General features: G+C 40.8%; 1 protein-coding gene across 4 annotated transcripts in view; it reads right to left on the minus strand.

Annotated features, from left to right (window-relative positions):
* The window catches only part of osbpl9 (oxysterol binding protein-like 9), a 107973-nt gene that overhangs the window by 83430 nt on the left and 4560 nt on the right, over positions 1-19983 (minus strand). For all 4 annotated transcript variants that reach the window (XM_055641759.1, XM_055641760.1, XM_055641757.1 and 1 more), the window contains exons 2-3: positions 18054-18104; positions 6471-6549 (exon numbers count right to left, since the gene is read on the minus strand). In XM_055641759.1, coding sequence (XP_055497734.1) covers positions 6471-6549; positions 18054-18104 — 130 coding nt within the window. The remainder of the gene's footprint in view (positions 1-6470; positions 6550-18053; positions 18105-19983) is intronic.

Raw genomic sequence — 19983 nt, forward strand, 5'->3', positions numbered from 1 at the left:
TTTACAAGGTGCAAATTCTATGCATTTACAAACCAACACAAAGGAGATGGTTAAGTGAGGTATTTAATCCAGCATCCAAAAGGAAAAGTTGTTGCCACTCACATCCAAGAAGAAGAAAAAAGGTGGCAAATTGCAGTCTCCCCCCCCCCATCTTCTTGACCAACATTACATTGAACTTAACTTGCTCCAGTATATTTTGAGGGAAAAAAAATGCATTTACTTTATTTTCAATTAATTAACTGTCGAGGTAGGAGACACAGAAATTTAATGCAAATAAGTTTACGTAGACCAAAAATTGAAGACTAAAGAGCTTTATTTTCAAACTACTGCACACTTTACATCCAACAAATTATTACACATTAAAACATCAAACACCAGATTATGTACAGATCATAAATAGCTACAGAATTAACATTTGTCTCACCTATACACAATTCAGTACAATAAAATTAATATTCAGGAAAAATTCAATGCTGTCATGTGATCCCCAAAACAAAATCCAAATCTCCCAAATGATATTCTAAATATCAATCTTCATATTTTTCCTCCATTTATATTTGAATTCCCCAATCCCCTTTAAAAGCTTAGCTTGCCTAAGGAGTTTTCTGAAATATTGCAACAATCAATCTCTAGTTTTTCCACGCATGATCTCTGGCCTTTAGTGTATCTATCTTCATGCAATTCTGTCACTATTGAAATCTCTCTAATCATTTTTCATCCCCCGGCCTTCAAAGTAATACTCTAACTTTTTAATTTCCTGCTCAATCTTCACTCAGTCTCCGTTTAGCCTTCGTTGATTTTTAGCTTTCTGTGCTTTCCATATCCAACTTAAAATCTCTATTTAACACAAACCCCAAAACATGTCACAATACATGTAGTGAAGGATGCTGTGCTTGCTGCCTATTTCAAAACTGGATGATTCTATAATCTTGGTTGTAATTATGTAGCAGCTCTGAAGCTGATCCTCTTAGTCATGGATAAATGCTATGGCAATTGACACAAAATGGGAAACAGAAGATTGGGTGAAGGTGGATCGGGTGTTACTAGTCGGTGGGTGACTGGACATCTTGGGCTGGGTCCTCTTGTCAGTATCGTCACACACTCCTGAACCTAGTGGGTATGGATGGAACGGTTCAATCACAATAGGCCCTTGTTTATTGTGCGCAGGGAGGGCGCCCACACCTCAGGAGATGCAGCCTAGAGGTTTGTGGCTTATCACTGAAGTTAATGCCGAGACAATGGCTTTATCTCAGATCAAGCAAATAAAGCATTTTTCTTAAATATCTGACCATACTGATAGTATTAAACATTTAATTAAAGGAAATTTCAAAATTAAAAATTAGTATTCATTGAAATTCACAAACACTTAAACAGGATATTAACATTGTCGAATTAAAATTACTTTAAAAATCACTTACTTACCAGGCATAAAATTGATATTTATTGGAAAAAGGGGTTGTCTAGCCTATGTTTAGAGAGGCCAGCATAGTGCAGCTGCACCTGTCATTTGTTAAGTTCCAAACTTACAACACGTCTGCATTAAGTCGGGGGCATCCTTCAATGTGAATGGTCAAATGCCACTGGTTCTACTCGGAACTACCAACCACACCCAGCATAATTAAGCCTTCTATGTCCAAGCCTTACCATGCACTGCATTCAGTTAAGTGCATTCAGTTAAGTGTACATTTGCCAATAAATTATACTGATTTTTACAATCAATGAATTTACAGACACTTGCAAATTAATGAATTTGGAGGTGGAGGGGGGCAGGGAAGGAAAAGTAAGATTTTCCAAATTCTGACCATAACCAAGAGATCCATTACAATGCCTTTTTGAAATCATTATTGCCCAATGCATGAGTATGTTGTGACATAAGAAAAGATACATCTTGGGACTTCTCTCAGGATCAAACGCTAATGGGTGGAATTTAAAATTCAAGAAACAAGGCCATCAGAATTTATCAACTTAAAGGATGCTATTTAATATTTAAATCTCAGTACACTTTTTTAAAATGCAGTCAAGGTGATCCAAATGTTATTGGACCTTTGCTTCTGGGAAAAGGTAAAGAAACAAAGACATTTAAGAAAAAACATGGCACAAAGCAAAAACAAAGACAACTTTTTGACAATGCAATTTCTCGGTTTTTGTTATGGGTATAATTAACAAACCATCTCTACAAGTTGATATCAGCCTCCTTCAAAGCACAACTGAGGATCAGCCCGAGCTGCAGATATTTCTGCACAGTCATGCTCAACAGATAATTGGAGCTGATGTTTACGACGATGCTATAAAACAGATTTAAAGATGCAAGTGGAATGGATTAAAGGATACAAATCAACAAGAAGTAAAAAAGGACCTTGTAAGCTTGGAACAGAGTAGGATGTATAAAGCTGGAGTCAAGGACATGAGGCCAGAAAATTTAGATAAGTCAATAAGGGGATAAATAATTACACAAAGATTTAAAAGTCAGCATGCTTCACTTAGATATTTTATTTTAATCCATCATTCCTTTTTTGCTTTAAAATCTTTCTTGGAACACGAGTTTGGCAGCCCATATCTAAATTCCTCTGCTTTCTATGTCCTTGCAGTGAATGTTATTTCTTCAGTAGATATGAAATGCCAAGAATTTGACCCATAAATAATGAAAAGATAACAAAGGTCATGATGAGACTTTGAACAGTCAGAAGGCGAGTCATTTGCATAGGATACCCAGCCTCTGACTACTCTTGAAGTCAGACTACTATGTTTTTGGGCAATGGTAATCACCAGGAAAGTTAATGAGGGAATTAGAAGGTGGTAACAGTACAGTAAATTAATGATGGTTAGATTTAATCTTTTTAGAAATGGCCATTTGCCATTCATGTAGTGCCATGCAAATATCACCTGCCACTTACAAGACCATCACTGTTTTTCAGGTCTTGCAGCTTCATTTACTGGAGAGATAAGAATGGAATTGACATTTGACATTATAATGCAAGGAAGGTAGATAAAAATGCTGGAGAAACTCAGCGGGTGAGGCAGCATCTATCGAGCGAAGGAATAGGTGACGTTTCATGTCGAGACCCTTCCTCAGACTGATGTGGGGGCAGGGGGGGGGGTGTGGGGGGAGAACAAAGGAAGAGGTGGGCTGTGGGAGAGCTGGGAAGGGGAGGGGATGAGGGAGAAAGTAAGGACTACCCGAAATTGGAGAAGTCAACGTTCATTCCACTGGGTTGTAAACTACCAAAGTGAAATAGGAGGTGCCGTTCCTCCAGTGGGCCTCACTCTGGCCATGGAGGAGGCCCAGGACAGAAAGGTCGGATTCGGAATGGGAGGGGGAGTTGAAGTGCTGAGCCACTGGGAGATCAAGTTGGTTATTGCAAACTGAGCGAAGGTGATGGGCGAAGCGATCGTCAAGCCTCCGCTTGGTCTCACCGATGTAGAGCAGCTGACACCTAGAGCAGCAGATGCAATAGATGAGGTTGGAGGAGGTGCAGGTGAACCTCTGCCGTACCTGGAAAGGTCCTTGGATGGAGTCAAGGGCCCCCCCCCTTGGGGGGGGGGGGGGGGGGGGGGGGGGGGGGGGGGGGGGGGGGGGGGGGGGGGGGGGGTAAAGGTAAAGCGACAAGTGTAGCATTTCCTGCGGTTGCAAGAGAAAGTACCAGGGGAGGGGGTGATTGGGGTGGGAAGGGACGAATTGACCAGGGAGTTACGGAGGGAGCGGTTTCTGTGGGAAGCCGAAAGGGGAGGAAATGGGAAGATGTGGCAAGTGGTGGGTTCCCATTGGAGGTGGCGAAAATGTCGGAGGAATATCTGTTGTAAATGCAAGGAAGTTATTTTGTGAAGTGTTTAAGAAGGAACGGCAGATGCTGGAAAATCGAAAGTAGACAAAAGTGCTGGAGAAACTCAGCGGGTGCAGCAGCACCTATGGAGCAAAGGAAATAGGCAACGTTTTGGGCCAAAACCCTTCTTCAGACTGAAGTCGTAGTTGGTCAAACACAACATATTGCTTTGAGGATCTCAAATGGTAAATATCCTGGATTAAGATAACTGACCTCCAATAAACTCACGTGCAACACTGAAGTGCTTCCCTCTTGATTTTCATGAACTATAGTTTTAATATAGGGTTCCTTAAAAGTGCCTTGGTCCAATGCTGCCCCATTCCCAATCAGCCTCTGGAATTTGATTATTGCCTTTATTTGAAACGAGGTTAAATGCTGTTCACTAAAACAGCTGATGACACTTTTTATCACTTCATTTATGGATGAAAAATAGACTGAAAGCACAACAATTGGCAAGATTGGTAACGTCATGTTTCTTATGTCAGGATATCTCACTGTGCAGCCCCTTCAAACCAATAAATCATCCTAAAGATGGAGCATTCAAAACTAGTCATTGCAGTCAAAGAAATAATAAATCCAGGCCTTTCCATGCCGTTTTACTTCTCCCACCCCTTTGCATGCTGGCTATGAAGTCAGCATTCCATTCTTTGTCATGCTTGGTGCTAATTTAAAAAAAAAAACTAAACTTGAATAAATCAAAGTTGCACCAAAACATTCCAATCCTATACAAGAGCTAGTACACAAGCAGTTGTTGAAAAGAAAGTTAATGAAAGTTATTCAGAACAAATCACCAACAGCTAGGTAATAAAGGCAAATTACTTGATGAAGTAGTTTACAATACTACTGAAAATGTCAGTTTTTACACACCACACAAACATTCTCCCAGACAATTAGTATCCTTTACTTTCTCCCTAATCCATCTCTCTTTAAATCAATACCTGTACATGTATTTTTATTTCCCAAATACTCCTTTTGGTAATGCATTTTAGACATTTAGCACTCTTTTGGGCAAAATCGCTCCAGAATAATGAGCATCTTGTATATATTGATGTCTTTCCCACAGGTGGACACCCAGTATCCATGCAAACTCTATCATACACTTCCATATCTTTTCTTGCTTTGCAAGATTGGCAGTCTTATTTACAATAAAGCTTTCCCAATGGTCAGACCTTTCTGGGTAATTAAACATTCAGTTCCATAACAGAAATCTTTTTTTTCATGATTTCCAATTCATTCACATCCTTCATATTCATGTTAAAGCTTGCAGAATACTTCCCATGTTAATGCAATATCTCAGTGGATGGCATTTTCTTAATTTTCATGGTTAGCTGATCATGTTTTCAATTTGTACAATAAAAATTCAATTTCCAAAGTATTTCAAGCGCAGCAAAACTGAGAAAAGGTAACTATCCATGCAACCTTGCATTCTAGCAATAAGTGTGGAACGATTTAAGAATAGAATTCTGCTTGAGGCTTCTTTGGTAATGGAGACAAACTAATTGCATCTATAGCACTGACTTTCCAAAACAGTGCATACTGAGTACTGTAGTTTTCAATACAATTAGATGGTGCAGACTCAAAATATTAACATCCACTCTAATAAATGTTGCAAAATTAGCATCAAAGACCTGTTACTATTTCCACATACAAGCATGGAATATTTGTGGCTGGAAATAAATTAGCAATTACCATATCCTTTTCCAGTTAAATCTTAGGTCCAATATGTTGTACATCTGAAGAAATATCTTAACTTCATGATAAGTATAATCATAGTAATGTCGATCAATAAAGGTTTAAATTTAAGGCAAATGAAAAGGGTAATTATATCTGAAAAGCAACTACAACTGATGCCCATTTTCTTAACACAGGGAAGCTGTCCATATTCACTACTGTTATCTAAATTACAAACTAGTCCGAGCTTAATATTTTCCCCCACACTTTCTTCATTCCATAAATCCTGGTTTTCTCAGTAAAAATGTTAAATGATGTAACAAAATTTCAAGTGAGAACAGAAAATTGGAATGACAATGTCTTACCCTTCCTACCGGTGAACCACAGCATACAGTGACGAAACATGACAAAAAGCTGATCAACTTAGTATTAAAATCAGTAAGAGAAAGCAATGATGGCACATGAATGAAGAGACAAATAATGCCAATGGAAGATATTGTAGGTTTGCAGAACACAAATCTCCACCTTAAAGTCAAATGCTGCTTTCAGCTTTCCTTGTTAATGCACATCTGCAGTAGTCAGAGGCACAACCCTGCTTGGCTCGGTCGCTGTCCTGCCTGTGCTGCCAGTCTTCTGGCTGTACAGCAGTAGTTAAAAGAGCATCCAGCAGTTCATAAAAATCGTAAACAGATAGCAGCATTATTTTCTCTTGAAAACTCCTCCTTCATTTTTTACATAATATCCAAATTCTGGTGAAGATGAATCCTCAATTAACACATTTTAACAGTGAAGTCAAATATCCAATATTTACTCTGCTCGATAATAGAGATCTAGAATGTTCAGCAGATATTCAGTTCACGAGTTTAAATTCAAAATTCATATTCAGGCACAAAATTTCAAGCCCAGGTTTTTATTCAACATTTCCACAATCAGTGCTTTTGGCCCTTCAAATGCAAGTAAAAATTGCTCTGCTCTCACCTTGAAAATGGAATGTCTTCTGATCCACTGTAACTGTGAAGGTGCTGTCATCCTCATCGTCTATACCAATCACAGCTCCCTGTGAAAGAGAGACCAAAAAGCCTGGTGAAGCAAGCAGTGACATCACCAGCCTACTGCACAGGAACGTTAAGAAACCGAATGAGAGAGAATCTAAACATTGCAGGGCATAAGCTTAACATGTGGCTACCATTCCTGAGATTTCACAGGGAATTCCGAACGCAAATTTAAATTTGCATGCATTTTGTTTTAGAAATGGAAAATGCACAATAAAGCTGAAAGATTCATCTGCAGCACATCCACTGCAGATTTCAAACACATTCCTAATTAATAAAATAATAATCTGCGCATTTCAAATGCTAGCATTAAAACAAAATCTGGCCAGTCAAATTAATCAGTATTCCTGCAATTATGCACAAGTATTTTAAAATTGAATTATTATAAAAAGAATGAAAGTTAAATGTTTCCTAATCAATCAAGATTCCTGCAAATAACATCCAACTTTATTCCCTATCATGCTCTTGGCAGACATCCAATTATGATCAATATCAGCAAAACATATATCATCAGAAATGCTAATTTAATTATTGTGCTAGACAACAGTTTCCATGGGCTACAGCTAATCAAAATTACATCAATTCTTTGTAATGTGTTAACTCCATCTGTTCTGCAATGGCCAAGTATTACTTGCATACATACATATATACACATACATATAAATACACAAATATATTATATATGTTTATACACATATATATATACACGTGTGAGTGAGTGTGCGTATGAGTGAGTGCGTGAGTGCATGTGAGTGTGCCAGTGAGTGTGCCATGAGTGAGTGTGCCAGTTAGTGAGTGTGCCAGTGAGCGAGTGTGCCAGTGAGTGAGAGCGTGAGAGTGAGAGCGTGAGAGTGAGAGCGTGAGAGAGTGAGAGCGTGAGAGTGAGAGCGTGAGAGTGAGTGAGAGTGAGAGTGAGAGTGAGAGCGTGAGAGTGTGAGTGCGCCTACGAGTGCGTGTGCATGTGCGAGCGTGTGTGTATACATATTAAAATATTGCATTGTTAAACTAAAAATAGAAAATATAGAAATATTCACAACAATTGCACAATAAGAGAAAGGTTAAAATCACAATTAACAATGAGTTTATGATGGAATTTTGATGAGACCGTGCCCAAAACAAAACATTCTCTTCATGTGCATTGTCTGACCACTATATCTGTTTGGTACTTTGTGTTAAATTTTCAGAATCTTCAACTTTTCTTTAAATTTACATTCTTATATGTTTTATGCAAAGCTTTTTATTAATATAGTGTAACTATTACAACCCCATTGCTTTTGCAACAATTTGCATCCAAACCATTCTAAATCATTTATTGTCAGAGTAGTAGGACAAGCAACGGTGCTTAAAAATTCAAATGTTTGTTGAGTTGAAGTTTGTGTGTTTGAGAGGCACAGAAGATATTGAAGAAATCAATCGGGGAACCAATCAGAGCACAAATTCAGCCTTAAATGTGGTGAACAGTAATTGAAGAGAAAGGAACTGAGCCAATTGTTGGATGGAAAACACGTTCTTGGCCATTCTGCAGTCACAGTGCTGAAATTGGTGTGGATTTATTATAGAAATATATTCCAAAATGCAGTGAGAAACTTTGTTTGCACGTTATCCACACCAATCATACTGTCACGAGTATAATCAAGCCATACACATGTACAACAAGTAATGAACGCAATATTCTGTGCAATAATTCATGTGCAGCAACAGAACATCCTAAATTCTATGGTACATAAAAATGCTATGAAACTCAGCGGGTGCAGCAGCATCTATGGAGCGAAGGAAATAGGTAACGTTTCGGGCCGAAACCTTACCTATTTCCTTCACTCCATAGATGCTGCTGCACCCGCTGAGTTTCTCCAGCATTTTTGTGTACCTTCGATTTTCCAGCATCTGCAGTTCCTTCTTGAACATCCTAAATTCTATACTCAGTGCCCTTATTGATGAAGACCAGCATGCCAAATGCCTTCTTCACCATCCTGTCCACGCTATCCTCCAGGGAACTATGTACTAGGTTTCTCTGCTCTAAAACACTCCCCAGGGCCACACTATTTATTGTGAAAATTTGACCCTGATTTGACTACCAAAAATGTCACCTCACATTTATTTGTACCAAACTTCATTTGCCTTTCATTGGCCCACTTACCCAGCTAATCAAGATCCCATTGCAATACTTGATAACCCTTTTCACTATCTACAAGAACCTCCGTTTCACAGATATCTGAAAACTTACTAACCATGCCTCACACATTCACATTTAAATTATCAAAATAGTTGACAAATATCAATGGGTCCAACATTGACCCAAGGTTTACCACTAGTCACAGGCCTTCTGTCTGCAAACAACCTTTGACTATTACCCTCTGCTTCCTACCATCAGGCCAATTATGTATCCAATTAGTTAGCTCTCTCTGGATCACATACAATCTTATCTTCCAGAGTAATCTACTTCGCAGAACCTTAACAAAGCCCGAGCTGGTCCACCACCCTGCTTTCATTGATCTATTTTGTTAATTCATCAAAATATTCAATCAAATTCATGAGAATACACAGAAGATTTGAAAGAGTATCAGATATCGCCTGAGAAAGTTTAAGCAAGATTCCTGCTTTTCCATCAGTTGGATAATTTCCCAACTTAGCATTTATTCTCGTGTATAAATACGGGGGAGTTTGCAATTATGTCCAGACAGGCACTCTAAATTGACTAATCTTAAGTTTGATCAGTGCTAATAGAAATCCTCCAGTATATATCTCAAAAGTTTCATTGTATTTTAATGATTGTTTAAGATATAATGACATGCTTGGCCATGCTGTAAATTTAGCACATATAGAAATTATGCAAATTTTGTATTGTATAAAAGATATAGTTCATGCTTTATTTACAAAGACTAACTAAATCCATCATCAACAACAAGAAAAACCTTCCATATTTCAAAAGTGTACAAGAATATACAGAAGTAGCTCAAATGGCTGAATGATTTAAATTTATCTGGCGTGAACAAGTTAGCAATTGCCTTTTTCATGGCTATATATCACTTTTTACTGTGCACCTCCACTTTTAAGCTCTTCTCAGCTTAATTATAATACATTTACTGTGAAACAGGCTTTGTTCAGTCTACAAACTGGATCAGAGCTTCCTGTCATGTCAACTCTCTATCCTTCCTGTCAACCTTCCTGTCCCTGAACTCCCCCACCCTTCCCTTTTACATTGTAAGGATATTCAACAGAAGTTCAATGAACAGTATCTCATCTTTCAGATAGATACTTTTACAGTCTTATATTAGGAATTTAACCTAACAATTTCGGATGAATATTGTCAATCAATTTACTTGGAAAACTACTGTAGGTAATGATTAGATTCTTGCATTTACATTTCTTATCGACCCATCTAGTGATTCTTTATACTTCATCTTGTATCTTCTTAACCTTGTCACTTCAATCTCTCCTTCCCTCCATGCTAAAACAGAACCCTTTTTCTTCCCTCTACATTCCCTGGAATCTGCAATTGCTTAAAGTCCGATTACTTTAATAACAAAGGTCATTAAATACAAAATATTCAATTTATCTCAACAGAAACTGCCAGGCTTGCTGGCACAATTTCAGTTTATAATTCAAGATGTTTGACTTTCTGAAAATAATTGGTCTACATCATGCCACCTGCCCTTGTACAGACCTGAAAGTCGTATCTGTGGAACAAATGATTTGATTTCACATTGCAAGGAAGTATAATGTTTTTCACATTACTTAAACTAATAATACGTAACAAAAAACAAGTAAATAAAATAATCAGATCGCTTTCACTTCCCTTTCTATTTGCAGTAATATATACAGCCTTCAAAATCAAAAGAAAGGGAAAAATAAACCAGAAAATAATAGAAAACCAAAGATAAGCTATATAACAAGGTTAAAGAGAACTTTTAAAGTTCAAATTGAATTATTGAATGTTTTATCCATTCATGAAAATGGAATGCCATGAGGTTGCCTTTCATTGCATTATTAATGAACAACCTAGATGTTCTTACATCTTGCAACATTTGGCAACAACATACTTCTTATAGCCTCCCTTTCAGCTAGCGAACACAATAGGGATGTGAATATGTACAATTTAAATACAACAAAGACAGCATGGACAAAGCAGCTGTTAAATTGCGGAGGGGGGCAGGGAGGAGGGGAAGGGAGTGTGAAGGCTTAATCAATGATTGACGTGGTCTCAGTGGGCTGAACGGCTTATTTTCATGTTGTATCTCTAAATCAGTCAATCTATCCAGCCTACTTACTCAATCCCTCAAGTGGTGCCAATATCCCTGCAAACTTTTTCTACACCTAATAACATCCTTCCTGTTGCAGGACAACCAGAACCGTACACAGATGTAACCTCACCAATGTATTGCACAGATGTAATATGAAATCCCAATGTCTGTATTCAATAGCCTTCTTTATCACCCCATCTACCCATGACATCATTTTTAGGGGACTATATACCTATCTCTCTGCTCAACAACATTTTCCAGGCCCCTACTATGAACTGTGCATGTCCTGTCCTTCCAAAATTGAATATAAATCAATGAGGCAGGTCATGTAGAGAGTACTTAAAACCCATTTAGCCTGTTGAATAGAGCTCACAATACGAGAGAGTTACATTGACATAGGCAGGAATCTAAATAAAAGGTCAGGTATAGAGCACTTTGCTCTAAGCCTTCTCTATATTCAAAAATGCATCGCTGATCTCCCTTAACTACACCTACAGTGGCTTGCAAAAGTATTCATACCCCTTGAACTTTTCCACATTTTGTCACGTTACAACCACAAACGTAGATGTATTTTATTGGGATTTTATGTGATAGACCAACACAAAGTGGCGCATAATTGTGAAGTGGAAAGAAAATGATACATGGTTTTCAAATTTTTTTACAAATAAAAAACTGAAAAGTGTGGCGTGCAAATGTATTCAGCCCCCTTTACTCTGATACCCCTAAATAAAATCCAGTGCAACCAATTGCCTTCAGAAGTCACCTAATTAGTAAATAGAGTCCACTTGTGTGTAATCTAATCTCAGTATAAATACAGCTGTTCTGTGAAGGCCTCAGAGGTTTGTTAGAGAACATTAGTGAACAAACAGCATCATGAAGCCCAAGGAACACACCAGACAGGTCAGGGATAAAGTTGTGGAGAAGTTTAAAGCAGGGTTAGGTTATAAAAAAATATCCCAAGCTTTGAACATCTCACGGAGCACTGTTCAATCCATCATCCGAAAATGGAAAGAGTATGGCACAACTGCAAACCTACCAAGACATGGCCGTCCACCTAAACTGACAGGCCGGGCAAGGAGAGCATTGATCAGAGAAGCAGCCAAGAGGCCCATGGTAACTCTGGAGGAGCTGCAGAGATCCACAGCTCAGGTGGGAGAATCTGTCCACAGGACAACTATTAGTCGTGCACTCCACAAATCGGGCCTTTATGGAAGAGTGGCAAGAAGAAAGCCATTGTTGAAAAAAAGCCATAAGAAGTCCCGTTTGCAGTTTGCCACAAGCCATGTGGGGGACACAGCAAACATGTGGAGGAAGGTGCTCTGGTCAGATGAGACCAAAATTGAAGTTTTTGGCCTAAATGCAAAATGCTATGTGTGGCGGAAAACTAACACTGCACATCACCCTGAACACACCATCCCCACTGTGAAACATGGTGGTGGCAGCATCATGCTGTGGGGATGCTTTTCTTCAGCAGGGACAGGGAAACTGGTCAGAGTTGATGGGAAGATGGATGGAGCCAAATACAGGGCAATCTTGGAAGAAAACCTGTTAGAGTCTGCAAAAGACTTGAGACTGGGGCGGAGGTTCACCTTCCAGCAGGACAATGACCCTAAACATACAGCCAGAGCTACAATGGAATGGTTTAGATCAAAGCATATTCATGTGCTAGAATGGCCCAGTCAAAGTCCAGACCTAAATCCAATTGAGAATCTCTGGCAAGACTTGAAAATTGCTGTTCACAGACGCTCTCCATCCAATCTGACCGAGCTCGAGCTATTTTGCAAAGAAGAATGGGCAAAAATTTCAGTCACTAGATGTGCAAAGCTGGTAGAGACATACCCCAAAAGACTTGCAGCTGTAATTGCAATGAAAGGTGGTTCTACAAAGTATAGACTCAGGGGGGCTGAATACTTTTGCACGCCACACTTTTCAGTTTTTTATTTGTAAAAAAAATTGAAAACCATGTATCATTTTCCTTCCACTTCACAATTATGCACCACTTTGTGTTGGTCTATCACATAAAATCCCAATAAAATACATTTATGTTTGTGGTTGTAACGTGACAAAATGTGGAAAAGTTCAAGGGGTATGAAAAATGTTGCAAGCCACTGTATGTGCAGTATCCCATATCCCTTAGTTTCCAAAAAAATCTACCAATGCACTTGGGACTAATAATCCATCATGTCCAACAGCCACAGCATTCTAGGAGTTTACTAATATCCCTTGCATAAACATATTGCTCCCATCTCGATATTATATGGCCTATCCCTTATCCCATGACCAGCTGGGAAAAATATCCTCACAGCATTTCCTCATACTAAGAATTTAACATGTTTCATTGATATCACATTCAACCTTCACTTTATGGTGTGGAAATATTCTTTAATCTAATTTCATAGAATAGTATCATTCAAAGAACAATACAATCATTCCAAGAATAAGTCAAGTGAACATTCTGTTACACGCTCTCTCAATATTTTTCTTTAAGCAAGGACCTCAGGTCAGCACAAACTTCAAGATACGGTCTCACTAGAAACATAGGAAATACGTGCAGGATTAGGCCATTCGGTCCTTCGAGCCAGCAGCGCCATTCAATATGATCATGGCTGATCTTCTAAAATCTGTACCCCTTTCCTGCTTACTCCCCATATCCCTTCATTCCTTAAGCCCGAAGAGATAAATCTAACTCTTGAAACATTCAGTGAATTGGCCTCCACTGCCTTCTGCGGCAAAGAATTCATAACTCTGGGTGAAAAAGTTTCCCCTCATATCAGTCCTAAATAGCTTATGCCTTATTCTTAAACTGTGACACTTGTTTCTGGACTCCCTCAACATCGGGCACATTTTTCCTGCATCTAGCCAGTCCAATCCTTTGAAAATTTTATATGTTTCTATAAGATGCCCTCTCATCCTTCTAAATTCCAGTGAATACAAGCCCAGTCGACCCATTAAAGCTCACTTCTGCAAGACAGTCACTTTTACATTCTTATGCCTTTATAAAAGAGAGTCATTATTCCATTTGCTTAAGTAAATCACTGAACCTGCATGCAAACTTCGTTAAACGTGCACAAGAATATCCTGGATTCTCCAAAAACCAAAATTCTCCCATCATTCTAAACGCCTTATTTTCTATTTTTCCTACTTGTGCGAATTATTTCATACCCTGATCATAGCTGCTTACCTGCTTAGGTTCCCAATGCTGAACACTCCCATTGACGTCATTTTCACCCCAAATATTTTCAGTATTTTGCTAAAATTAAGTGGTCATGTTTTATTGTCATATACTCAAGCATAGAAACATAGAAATTAGGTGCAGGAATAGGCCATTCGGCCTTTCGAGCCAGCACTGCCATTCAATATGATCATGGCTGTTCATCTAAAATCAGTACCTCTTTCCTGTTTTTTCACCAATATCCCTTGATTTCACAAGCCCCAAGAGCTAAATGTAACTCTTGAAAACATCCAGTGAATTGGCCTCCACTGCCTTCTGTGGCAGAAAATTCCACAGATTCACAACTCTCAGGGTGAAGAAAGTTTGTCCTCATCTCAGTCCTAAATGGCCTACCCCTTATTATGAAACTGTGACCCCGGTTCTGAACTCCCCCAACATCGGGAACATTTTTCCTGCAGTTGCAGTTTGTGAAAATCTAGCAGGCAAGCAGATGTTTTCTCCGACCACCCCCATTTGAAGGCCACTATCTTCCACTGCTTCTACCTAGTGCTTGGTACCTACTTCCAGCAGCCACTGGTTGTTCTCCAGGATGCACCGAGCAGCAGCCTGATCCATGCCGGACACCAGGGCGAATTCGGCACAGAGACTCTCACGCAGCGGCGCAACGCTAACGACACCTCCGATGACCAGGGACTCTTGCACTGAGGCTGATCCATGGCCGGAGCTGCAGCGAGCGGCTCGCCATCCCGGCAAACACTCACCAGCCCCGGCTCCCCATCCACATCTGCCCCCGCCGCTGCTTCTGCTTCCATCCCTCCCTCCGCCCCGGCTCTCCAACACCCGCTGCCCATGCAGTTGATATTAGATTTGAAATTCTCGTTGATCACAGAATTTCTCACGACAGAACGTGAGAAGTTCTGTGATCAGCTTGAGAGTGTGAGAACTGGGCAAAATGCACGAGTCTCGCGCTCAATGTTGGCAGCTCTGTCTTTAAGAGCTCTATCTAACTCCCTCTTGAAAGCATCCAGAGAACGGCCTGCACCACCCTCCGAGGCAGAGAATTTCACACCCAGAACTGTGTGAAAAGGTACTTCCAAAAGGCAGATGGAGATAGGAAATAGGAAAGACCATCTATAGAATTGCAATGTCATTTAATCTATTGCCAAAAGTTTTATTTATTGAACAAAATAAACACTGGACTGAATCAATTGTTACTAATTTATTTGTCTAAGAACACAAGAAAACACTCTCCTGCTCTGCCACCCCGTGGAAGTTTGATCTACTGCATTCGCCATTATTCAAATAGCACCCTATCAGTTTAAGTGGCATTTGTAAGGTGAGTTTGAGAGTAATGTCATAACTGAAATATTTTGAAACAACCAATGCAATCCTGAATACAATAAGACAAATTGCAGACTGAGTGCCATACTTGCGAGTGAGCAGCTGAGAGGAGGAGCCGCGCGGGAAATTTAAAAGCAACCATAAGCATCTGGGAGTGACTGCTCCTAGTGGTGTATAAAAGGAAGGCAGGCACGAATGGAGCAGTCTATTGGGAACTGCCGTGTATGGAGTAGCTGCGTGCAAGGGTAATGGCAAGATAGGTTACGTCTTTTGCTTTGAACAACTCTTCCTTGGTCTTAGTGCAGTACAGATGGCAGTTGGGGCACTAGTCTTATCCTGCAGGATGAGGGAAGTCAGGGAGACTGAAGGTGGACTAGATAACTGTGGGAAGTTTATCCAGCTGCAGTCCTGACTGACTGCACAAAGGAACTGTAGCTGGCACTGGATGGCCTTGGGATCATCCGGGAGAAAGAGAACATCATGCTTAGGAGCTTAGTTTACGGATACAGTGCGGAAACAGGCCCTTTGGCCCACCGAGTCCGCATCGACCAGCGATCTCCGCACATGAACGCTATCCAACGCACACATGGGACAATTTATAATTATACCAAGCCAATTAACCTTCAAACCTATACGTCTGGAGTATAGGAGGAAACCGAAGATCTCTGTGAAAACCCATGCGGTCACGGGGAGAAAGAACAAACTCCGTACAGACAGCACCCATAGTCAGGATCGAACCTGGGTCTCCGGCGCTGCAAGCGCTGTAAGGCAGCAACTCTACCACTGCGCCACAGTGAGGAAATTACACTCAAGGTGCAGATAGAAAGTGGAAAGTGGACTTTCAGGAAAGAGAGTAGGCACCGTGCAGGATTGGTCATCTCCCCTCCAAACCAAGCATACTCTTTTGGAAACTGCTGGGAGGAGGGGGAGGGGGGAGGGATGGATGAACTTTCAGGGGAAAGCAGCAGCATTCTGGTCTGTGGCACCACGCCTGGATACGTGGCAACTGGGATTGGGAAAGATCAGAGAGGACTATTGTGAAACAAAACTCATTAATTAGGGGGACTCGGAGCAGCTGCAGAACATTCTCAAGCGGGGGGGGGGGGGGGGGAGAGAGATAGTCATGCAGAAGTTATTGTACACATTGGCATCAATGATATGGGTAGGGAAATGGACGAGGTCCTGCAGAGTAAATTGGGAGTTAGGCAAAAGATGAAAAAGCAGAACCTAAAGGGTAGTAATCTCCAGATTACTCCTGGTGCCAGGTGCTAATGACATTAGGAATAGGAAGATAGAACAGGAGAATGCATGGCTGAGGAGTTGGTGCAGGTGGCAGAGATTTAGATTTTTGGACCATTGGGATCTTGATGGTATAGAGGTGACCTGCACAAAATAGACTGGTTGCACCTGAAATGGTTTGGGAACCAATATCCTGGTAACATTTTTTTTTGGTGCTACACAGGGGGGGGAGGCTCAACTAGATTGGCAAGGGGTGGGATCCAAGGCAGTAGTGAGGCAGGTAGGAGGCGAGACGTCCGTAGAAGATTTTCAATGACAACAAGTCCAAAGACAGGCTCGGCAGGAGCATGGCAGGGAGCGAAGAAAGACAGTTATATTAAACTACATTTATTTCAATGCCAGAGGCATGACAGGTAAAGTAGAACAGAGTGTGGATAAATATATTTGACCAGGACATTATAGCTATTGCAAAAAACCTGACTCACAGAGGAACAGTTACAAGACTGCCAGTGTAATGTTCCAGAGTACAGGTGCTGCAGGCAAGATAGATATGGGGTTAAAGTAGAGAGAAGGGGAGTTTCTTTATTGATCACGGGGAATATCACGGAAGTAGTCCATGATGATCTGAACCCAGTGCACCAGATACCAAATCTTTTGGATTTATTTTTAAAAATTGGATACTGCAATATTGGAGTTTTACTGAATTTATTTCCTTCCATTGTACTATTCCATCGATTTGCAGCAACTATTAATTGATTGCTTGGTTTATTATCCACCACTTCAATAACTGCATCATTTTGTCATTTCATCCTTTTTGCAAACTTCTCATGTAGATAGAATTACAGATATCCAATTGCTTTGTTATATGCAATAACAACTGTAGACGCTGTTTTATTCCTAAATAGATACAAAAATGCTGGAGCAAGTCAGCGGGTCGGGCAGCGTCTCTGGAGAAAATGGATAGGTGACGTCCCTCCGCAACTCCTTGGTTCATTCATCCCTTCCCACCTAAACCACCCCCCTCCCCTGCAACCACAGGAGGTGTAATAGCAGTCCTTGTACCTCCTCCTTCGACTCCATCTAGAACCACAGCTGTCCTTCCAAGTGACTGAAATTTACATGCACCTCCTCTAATCTAATCTACTTCATCCCGTATACCCGATGTGGGCTCCTGTACATCGACGAGACCAAGCATAGGCTCGGTGACCGCTTTGTCAAACACTTGTGCTCGGTCCACCAAGGCTTACTGGATCTCCCGGCATCTAACCAGTTTAACTCCCCTTCTGACACTGACCTTTCAAAGGCAAACTAATTAGACAACAATTTTGAAGGAAATAGAATCTCACAGACAAGATGAAACCAAAGACAGCATGGAGAATGATGGGCAATAAATTATAGAGAAACCATGACAGATATACAAGCAAAAAAAGGACACGATATTACATTTAAAAAAAAAAAAAAGATATTAGCAATCAGATTCCAAGGATGTACCAACAGTGAAATTTGTTATACTTACCCTCAGTCTGACACAGCCTCTTCGGGAACCTCGCATCATTTTGTCCTTGGACTGGAAAAAAACAAATATAATGTGGATCTGATTCTAAAATACAATAACAAATAAAGCAGATCAAATTCACACAATTCAAATTCTTACCAGCATGTTTGTTGGCAATTATTGTTTTTTGAAATGTGGAGCACATGGGTAGATGATAACCTGTAAAGCATTTCTCCATCTGATACTTTAATATCAATCTGGTTAACACTTCCTTAAACCCCTTTTTCACGGGGCGACGACGCCAGAGTTGAACATCGTGGGAACCTCTTGCGATAACCGTACGGCATTCGTGGACCACCGTGGCGCTAACGGCAGGTACTCGTGTAACTTGGTGACTCGGGAGAAAATTCAAACAAGCTTGAATTTCTCCAAGAGTGACTTGTACACTTGTGGTTGAACATTGCAACCTTATATGCACGTAGTGGCCAGTGCGATATCCGTACTGACTCTTGCGTGTACCGTGGGAACTCCTGCGAACCCGGAAGCTGGACTGAGGGGACAGAAGGTGAGTAAAAATTGTCTTCTTTGGGATTGAATTTAAAAAATAAAGATTTGCATCCGCATATGGACATCAACTTATTCATGAGTTATGTTAATGAGATTCAAGAAAATAACTATAATCTTTAAAAGGGACTTTACTGAAAGGTCCCGCATTTTTATCGTCCGTGAGAAATTTTTCATATGTACTTCTTTGAGAGATACTGCTCGGAGTCCTCGCCAACCAGTGATCGATGCCTTTCCGAAGCAGGGTCCGGAACGCTACCAATCAATGTTCTCCAGAGACCCGTGTAAAGGAGTGAACTGCACATGCTGGTTTAAAACGAAGACAGACACAAAAAGCTGGAGTAACTCAGCGAGTTAAGCAGCATCTCTGGAGAAAAATAGGTGATGTTTCGGGACGAGACACATCTTCAGACTCAATTCCGAATAGGATGTCTGAAGAAGGGTTCAGATTCGAATCGCCACCTATTCTTTTTCTCCAGAGATGCTGCCTGACACGCTGACTTACTCCAGCTTTTTATGTTTTTCTTCCCAGATCTGACTTACCTGCTGAGTTGCACCAACATTTTTGTCCTTGTTCACTATGAACATTGAATTATTTAATTTTAGGTAACTTACACTCTCTCTCTCTCTCTCTCTCCCTGCCCCCCCACCCCCTCCTCCTGCCCCCCCCCCCCCCCATGCAGTAAATGTTGGTTAACCAGTCCAAGGTTTGCAACGATGGTTCCCTCTTGGGATCACACTATCCCTAGCCAGCAATTGGCCTATCAGGGAACCAAATATAGACATAAAGTGCTGGAGTGATTCAGTGGATCAGGCAGCATCTCTGGAGGAAAGGGTTAGGCGACATTTCGGGTCGGGACCCTTCTTCAAAATACCCTGCTGAGGTCATCTGTTGTTGGCCCTGATTTGTCACGGTCTTTTCTTGCTTCCAGTTCCCCCCTACAATCATCCCGAAGAAGGGTCCCGACCAAAAATGGAATCTATTCCTTTTCTCCAGAGATGCTGCTTGGCCCGCTGAGTTACTCCAGCATTTTGTGTCTAACTTGTTGATTCAGACAGTTTTTGATTTACTCTGAAACACACGTTGGAAATTTAAACTTGGGCGCAACTAACATCGTCTTACCGTGGGAACTCTTTAACTCAGCGGGCAGGCAGCAGTTAATTGTTGCTCCCTTCAGTTTCCCAGGGGGTCGGGACGGGACGAGTTGGGAGGGAGAGGAGGGGGAGACAGATGGGGGTGTCTTCATTTACTGGCGGTGGGTGTCTGTCACTGAAACAGGCAGGTGAGATTTCACATCCACCTTGTGTGTGCCTCTCTCTCTCCCTCCTTCCCTCTCACACAGGCTGAGAGACTCTGCCTCAGTAACTGTGCTCACTCCATCTGTGT

The sequence above is a fragment of the Leucoraja erinacea genome, chromosome 10, assembly GCF_028641065.1.
Source record: "Leucoraja erinacea ecotype New England chromosome 10, Leri_hhj_1, whole genome shotgun sequence".
NCBI lineage: Eukaryota > Metazoa > Chordata > Chondrichthyes > Rajiformes > Rajidae > Leucoraja > Leucoraja erinaceus.